The 7,716-nt window shown below is 61.7% G+C and overlaps 1 protein-coding gene across 1 annotated transcript; it reads left to right on the top strand.

The window, feature by feature from the left end:
* The first annotated feature begins 436 nt into the window (after window positions 1-436).
* Window positions 437-6,353, top strand: BIRC5 (baculoviral IAP repeat containing 5). Its single transcript, XM_008155010.3, has 4 exons — window positions 437-600; window positions 836-945; window positions 2,414-2,531; window positions 5,906-6,353. Exons 1-4 carry the CDS (start codon window positions 490-492, stop codon window positions 5,993-5,995), a joined length of 429 nt encoding a protein of 142 aa, XP_008153232.2. The 5' UTR covers window positions 437-489; the 3' UTR covers window positions 5,996-6,353.
* The last annotated feature ends 1,363 nt before the right edge of the window (window positions 6,354-7,716 follow it).

A 7,716-nucleotide genomic window follows, 5' to 3' on the forward strand; every position in this document is an offset into this window, starting at 1 on the left:
AGTTCATAGCTCACTGAGTGAGGGCGGAGGCGGAGCTGGGGATTTCATCGGGGACACCTTTTCCCTGGAGGATGCTCGGCCTGAGCACACATTCCAACCCAGCCCGCTCCAGGGCAGGGGGAGCTGGTACTAGGGGGCTCCAGGAGTGGGGCGCCCACAAGAACCACCAGAGTTTGCAGGCTGAAAGGGCTTAATACAGATGGACTCGACAGGCGCCTCCTTAAATCCATTACGAAGACTGCAGCCCAGCTTTAGCTCCACTCCGTACCACTCTGCTAAGCCTGAGAAGCGGTAAACGCGGGACCGAGGTCGCTAGGGGCGCCGGGCGCAGAAGCCAAGCCATGCAGAGGGAAGACTACAACTCCCAGCATGCCCCGCGCACTCCCAGAAGCCCGCGAGGGCCCCTCCCGAGCTGGGCTTCCCGACAGGCCTCGCGGCGGCCGCCAACCGCTTGATTTGAATCGCGGCACCGCTCGGGGTGGCGGTGAGATGGCTGCCCCGTCGTTGCCCGCGGCCTGGCAGCTCTACCTCAAGGACCACCGCGTCTCCACGTTCAAGAACTGGCCCTTCCTGGAGGGCTGCGCCTGCACCCCGGAACGGGTGAGACGGGGGGACCCGGGGTCCCAGGCCCGCCCCACCGGGCCCGGGCCTGCTGTTCCCTCCCGCGGGGCTCGGCCCCTCTCTGGGCTCCCGGGGCCCGGGGCGTCCCCTCCCGCGGGGCTCGGCCCCTCTCCGGGCTCCCGGGGCCGGGGCGTCCCCTCCCGCGGGGCTCGGCCCCTCTCTGGGCTCCCGGGAGGGGACGCGCCGCGGGGTCCGAGCCTGCCTTCCCTTGCAGATGGCCGCGGCCGGCTTCATCCACTGCCCCACCGAGAACGAGCCCGACCTGGCCCAGTGCTTCTTCTGCTTCAAGGAGCTGGAGGGCTGGGAGCCCGACGACGACCCCGTGTAAGTGCCCGCCCGGCCCCGCCCCTCCGCTCTGCACGGAGCTGGGGAAACTGCATTTCCAAGAAAGACACTGAGGGCAGGAGCCGCGGTTTTCCAACCTCGTTTTGCGCCTGAGCAGCTGTTGCAAGTGGATGAACCTCCGTGCGCCGGCGCCCGGTGCCGCTTCCCGCCTCATCACCCTGGTTTGGCCAATGCCCCTCGGGGTGCATGTTGAAGAGGCTCCTTCCTGTCGGTCCCCAAGGCCTTGAGGTTGGACAGAATCCGGGAGCAGCTCCTGCTGTGACCAGGGGTGTCCAGGTGCCTTTCTTGTTTCAGAGTTGTGTGTTTTTTAATATGTTTTTATTGATTTTAGAGAGGAAGGGAGAGGGGGAGAGAGAGAGAGAGAAGCATCAATGATGAGAGAGAATCAAATGATGCCCTTGACTGGAATCGAACCCAGAACCCTTCAGTCCACAGGCCAATGCTCTATCCACTGAGCCAGACCAGCCAGGGCTTGTTTCAGAGTTTTAAACCTCAAGCCTTATTGTGCTTCAGTTCACACACCACAAAGGCCACCCTTTGGAAGTGGCTCAGGCCCCGGTGGGGTTGGTTCCGTAAGGGACGGGACTCTGCGTCACTTTCTCCCTTCCCCGCAGAGTCGACTGTTTCCACCACTTTCTCTTCCCGGAGAGAACGGAGCGGGTTGTTTCTCTTGTTGCCAGGAAATGTGTTTGCGGTCGTCACCCAGTGCTGACTGGGCGGCACGGCGGGCACACCAGGAGTCACCGGGAAACGCCGTGTGTTTTGGGGAGTGGGTGGAAGAGAGCTGTAGTATCTTCAGATCCTAGTTGCTGTGGGCTGTCCCCCTGGACGTCCTGTGGCTGTGCTCATTCGTAGGGTTCTGGCTCGCACGCCTGCTTCCCCCGCAGACAGTGATGGTGCAAGGCCCAGCGCTTCCCTGGAGAGGCCTGGCCCGGGGCCTCATTCCCGACATTATGTAACAGCTCCCAGGATATGAGGCTGCTTCAAAACACCCCTGAGCCCCGAGCCCGTTTGGCTCCGTGGACAGAGGGCGTCAGCCCACAGACTGAAGGGTCACAGGTTCAGTTCCGGTCAAAGGCACATACCTCCGTCGCCGTCTCGGGTGAGGATTAACAAAACAAAAAAATACCTTGAGGATTTTAGAGGGATCTGACGTAATAGCTCTGGACTCACGTACGCTCTTCCTCCTAACTGCTGAGGGCTCCAGGTAAAACCCGTCAGGGGAGGGGGCGGGGAGGGGGGTCCACAGAGAGAAGGCGCTGAGCTGAGTGCGTGGGGATGTGGCCGGGAGCCTAGCCCTGGTTCCGTCTACGTGGGACGTCACTCTGCTCTCACAGGAGCAGGGGAGCGGGGCGGCGGGGCGGCGGAGGGGCGGGAGGGCTGTGGTGCCGAGCGGTTGCTCCCTTCGCCGCCGCCTCGGCTGACCTGCTCCGTGTCCTTTCCCCAGAGAGGAGCACAGGAAGCACTCGTCCGGCTGTGCCTTCCTCTCCGTCAAGAAGCAGTTTGAAGAGCTGACCCTCGGCGAATTTTTGAAACTGGACAAAGAAAGAGCCAAGAACAAAGTGGTACGTGGCTTTGGGGGGAGAGCCGGGAGCCGGCCCTGCGGGGTGTCCGCCATACGAAGCCTGCGGCCCGCACATCCCCTCGGGCGCCGCGACTGTGCGATGGCGTTCTCTGTGGTTCTTGGTTTCACACCCATTTACAGATGTCACAGCCGTCAGCCCAGTGGCTGTGCAGGAGCAGGCGTGGCTGGAGGGTGGCCCGCAGGCGGAAGGTGGGCGGCGGCTCTGGTGACGGACCAGCCTTGTTTATCGTCAGGGGGCAGTCGTCAGGGGGCAGTCGTCAGGGGACAGTCGTCAGGGGGCAGTCGTCAGGGGGCAGTCGTTAGGGGGCAGTCGTCAGGGGGCAGTCGTCAGGGGGACAGTCGTCAGGGGACAGTCGTTCGGGGACAGTCGTCAGGGGGCAGTCGTCAGGGGGCAGTCGTCAGGGGGCAGTCGTCGGGGGGCAGTCGTCAGGGGACAGTCGTTAGGGGACAGTCGTCAGGGGACAGTCGTCAGGGGACAGTCGTCGGGGACAGTCGTCGGGGGGCAGTCGTCAGGGGACAGTCGTCAGGGGGCAGTCGTCAGGGGACAGCCAGAGAAAGCTGTGCCCGAGCCAACGGGAGGAAGACGGGTGTAGCCAGTGAGGCTGAAGCCGATTCCAGAGGCGGAGAAAGGCAGCGCTGGGGCCTGTGGCGCAGGTGTCAGCACGGCCGCAGGGAGCCCGCCAGGGGGCGCTGTCTGCACCGGCGGAGTGGGCGGCATTTATTAGGCGACGGGTGTTTGTTCTCCGAGTCATCACACGGAACACGTTCAGTGATGCGTGAGGTGTTATTTCTCTGTTTAGTCACAAATGGTATGAGCCTCTGTAAGGGGTGGCCACTGCTCACCGGGTATTTCCTTCCGGGTCATTTTAAAACGGACACATTGTGAAGAGGGTGGGAAGTTAAGCTAAGCCGTGCCCTGAGTCTGTGACCCGAGGGCTGTGCTGTTCGAGAGCGCCGGCCACGGCGGAGGTGAGAGCTGGTTCAGTGGCTCCCGTGCAGCGCCTCGGCCACACCGGCTCGTCGTCCTTGCGGGCCGCGGAGCGCACGGTGCAGACAGAGGCCGTTTTCGTCTTTGCAACAACTTCGGTTCCACCGGGCTGCTCCGAGCGCCGGCCAGTTGTGCGTTGTGGCACGTGGCTTGTCAGTGATATGAATCAGCCCCCGATGCCCGTGTGGAGGGGTGTGAGGGCTGGCGTCAGCTGTGCCAGGACGGCTGTGCCAGGTGGGCACCCGGAGGCCAGCTGGGGCCTGGCTCCCGAAGGCTCCTCTGCGTGTAGGTACTTCACCAGGTGTGGAGCCTGTTAGGTGAGCGCACCACCAGCGCGGCAGCCGTCGATCAGACAGTTTATTAAAGAGCCGGATGGCGGACGTGCGGTGCGTGTCTGAGACCCGCGCGAATGAGGTGCCGCTGGGGGGGCGGGCAGGTCACTTCGAGGCCAGCCCACGACCGGGCCCTGCTTGGGCATCGCTGCCTCCGCCTTTTGGGGAAGTGAAGGGAGTTGGAACCGTGTGAAAATAAGCCCGTGAGGGGTCAACTTCATACGGGAGCACACGGAGCAACCGACTGCAAAACTCCGGTTCCTAACCCGGGAGGGCCAGGCGGGAGCGCCGGCACAGGCTGCGCAGCGTTTGCTGCTTTTCACGTGAGTTTCCTGTTCGCTCTTCAGCCCCTTGAGCAGGGAACGTGTGAGCGAGGGTGTCGGCCGTGTGGTGGCGCTGCCGGTGCAGCCGGCGCAGAGGGTCTGAGGCTCGGCGTGGCGGTCCCTTACCAGGCTCACCACTGGCCATTTGCTCCTGTTCTTGTCAATGTATTACTTTTTAAATTAAATTTTCTTTTAAAAAAATGTTTATTATTACTATTTTTTAAATCTTTACCCAAGGTTATGTTTTCACTGATTCCAGAGAGAGAAAAGAAGGGAGAGGGGGAGAGAGAGAAACATCGATGGGTTGCCTCCTGAACGCACCCAGATCGGGGTTTGAACCTGAAACTGGGGTATGTTCCCCACTGGGAATCGAACCCATGACCCTTTGGTGCAAGGACAGATGACATTCCAACCAACTGAGCCACACAGGCCAGGGCAACAGTACATTTTCTTTTAATTTAAAGTAAGTAAGCCACGTGGGAGGACACTTAGACACAAGACCAGCAGCCCTGGCCGGGCGGCTCGGTTAGCTGGGCACCGTCTTGTGCAGCGGATGAGCATTCAGTTCCTGGGCAGGGCGCACTCAGGTTTCGGGTTTGACCCCGGTCGGGGTGAGTTCGGGAGGCAGCCAATTGATGTTTCTCTCCCTCTCTCCCTCTCTCTCTCCCTCTCTCCCTCTCTCTCCCTTCCTCTCTAAATTTCATTTTTTTAAAAAGTACATATTGAAAGTGCCCTAGCTGGTTTGGCTCAGTGGATAGAGCGTCGGCCTGTGGACTGGAGGGTCCCGGGTTCGATTCTGGTCAAGGGCACATGCCTAGGTTGCGGGCTTGATCCCCAATGGGGGGACATGCAGGAGGCAGCCGATCCGATTCTCTTTCATCACTGATGTTTCGATCTCTCCCTTCCTTTCTGAAATCAATAAAAATATTTTAAAAAAAGAGGTCAGTGCCCTGGCTCAGTAGTCAGGTATTGAGTTTTTTTTAAAAAAAATAAGTAAATAAAAATAAATAAAATAAAAAGTACATATTGAAAGTAATTTTTAAATGTTAGCCTTTATCGTTTTTCTTATTAGAAAACATTTAACCCAATAGAATTTTTGTTTTTTTTTAATGTGACAAATCAAGGAGAATAAAAATTAAGGTAGGGCAGCCCTAGCCAGTTTGGCTCAGTGGATAGCGTGTCGGCCTGCGGACTGAAAGGTCCCAGGTTCGATTCTGGTCAGGGGCACGTGCCTGGGTTGCAGGCTCGATCCCCAGTAGGGGGCGTGCAGGAGGCAGCCAGTCAATGATTTATCTTTGATGCTTCTATCGCTCCCTCTCCCTTCCTCTCTGAAATAAAAAAAAATATTTAAAAAAATTAAGGGTGGGGGGCAGGCGGCCGGGTTGCTAAGGTGGCTGCCGCTTGTTCTCGGAGAGCACCGAGCAGAAGGGAAGGTTGGAAGCTGGCCCTGGCGGCAGGAGGCGGAGGTGTCGTGTTCGGAGGAAGCTAGTGTTTGCCGGGTCCCTCACCTGGACAAGAGGAGGCTCTGGCCTGGCCTGTGGGAGCGCCAGGTGCAGCCAGGCTAGTGGGCGGGCAGGCGGGCGGGTGGGCGGGCGGGCTCGCTGGGTAGCCGGAGCCGGCGCTGCTCGGACCCCAGTCTCGCCGACCTTAGCCACAGGGTGCGATTTGGAAGCTGCTCTTTCTCTCTCATGAGTCTGTTCTTTATTTCCAGGCAAAGGAAGCCAACAATAAGCAGAAAGAATTTGAAGAAATCGCAAAGAAAGTCCGCTGTGCCATTGAGCAGCTGGCCGCCACGGAGTGACGCCTCCCGCCCGCTCCCGGTCCCGCGCGGAGGGCGGCGCTGCCCAGGCCCGGTCCCAGGGTCGCCGCTGCTCCGGGCGTAGCAGTGACGTAGGAGAGGAGGGCACGGACATGTGAGAAGGGACTTAAACTGCGTGCTGGCTCTCGAAAGTGGGGCCGCGGCTTCCGTCTGCCTGGTGGTGCCGAGGCCGCGGCTGACTCTTCCTTTGGTCCTCCTGGAGCTGTGGGTCCTGGAGGCGCCAGGGTGGGAGGGGCCGGTGTGGTCACGTGGGCTTCCTGAGATGTATGTGAGCCCATCGTGGGTCTTTGCTGCCGGACGAGTAGAGGATTGAGGAGCCAATTCACGTGTTTTTGCACAACCTAAGCTTGGGGTGTGCCTTTCTGTGTCCCTAGTGCTCTGTACCCTCCCTTCGACAAGGCCTCTGGCTGTGCTGTGTGCGTTCCGGGTCTCTCACCTGCTCGTCATTCTGTGACCTTCAAGGCTGCAGAGGGACTGTAGTAGAGCCCCTCCCGTGGCAGCCCCGAGTGGCTGGAGGGACGGCGAGGACTGGCGTCTTGAGTAAAGCTAGCCTCTTGCTTTGAGGTCGGTTGAAGGTCCTTCCCCTCCGATGGGCTAATTTCCCCCAAACAGACAAGGACAAGGTCCTCAGTGCCCGACCCGCTCCAGCCGGAAGAGTGCAGTGGCTGGCCCTGCCCTGCCCTGCCCTGCCCTGCCCTGCCCTGCCCTGCCCTGCCCTGCGCGGCTGCATCCAGGCCGGCGGGAGGAACCCCGCGGAGCAGCACCCGGCTCCGTCGTCCGCTGTCCACTTCCCTTGAGGGACCGCATCGCACCCTCGCGCTGTGAGGATGACCCGCCCTTTCGCTGTTCACCCCCCTGCTGCCCAGAACCCGAGCCCCCAGGGGGCCACCTGGCAAGTGCACCCCCTCTCCAGGCCCTGGCCGCCGAAGAGCCAGCAGCAGCGATGTGGGGGGTGAGGCGGAGAGGGGGTGTCAGGGAGTAGAGGGAGCCAGGAGGGGAGGGGAGTCAGGAATCGCACTGACCCCTCCCCCATGGCCCAGCCGGCCGCAGCCCTGGGTGCACTGCTGGCGGCCGCGCAGCCGCATGGGGCTCGGGCGCTCCTCGCACTCAGGTCTCTGGTGCCGCTGCGGAGGTAGGGCTGTGGGCAGCGCGGGCGCCGCGCAGGTTGGGGCAGGGCCCAACCGCAGCCGCTGGGCCCCTTCCCCTCGCCTAGGAGCCCGCCCGCATGCTGCCCGCAGAGGGTCTCTGGTCCCCATCACCCCTTCCCAAACCGTCTGGGCGGCCTGGGCCTCACCTGGAGGCTGTCCCTGTTCGAGGCAGACACCAGGTCACCCCGAGTCCCCCCGCGTGTGACCTGGACTGTCCCACTCGGCCCCCAAGTCCTGACCAAGACTGGGGCGGGTTCGGGGGGGGGGGGGGGGGGGGCAGGGCCAGCTGTCTCTTCAAAAAGGGGCTGGGGTAAAGTGGGAGCAGGTGGAGGTGGGAGGCCAGATGTGGGGAGCCAAGGCCCACAAGTGACCACGAGTGGCTTCTCCGGGGAGGTCAGGCGGGCCTCCCAGCCCTGCACCCCCATCAGGCACAGCCAGGGCCGGGGGCAAGGCCCCGCCCAATGGCCTGAAGCACACGGGCGGGCAGTAGGACGGCACCTGTGTCCCACACTGCCCACTGCCGCCCTCCGCTCCCTCACACGGGGGGGGCGGGGG

This window comes from Eptesicus fuscus, chromosome 20 (assembly GCF_027574615.1).
Source record: "Eptesicus fuscus isolate TK198812 chromosome 20, DD_ASM_mEF_20220401, whole genome shotgun sequence".
Lineage (NCBI taxonomy): Eukaryota > Metazoa > Chordata > Mammalia > Chiroptera > Vespertilionidae > Eptesicus > Eptesicus fuscus.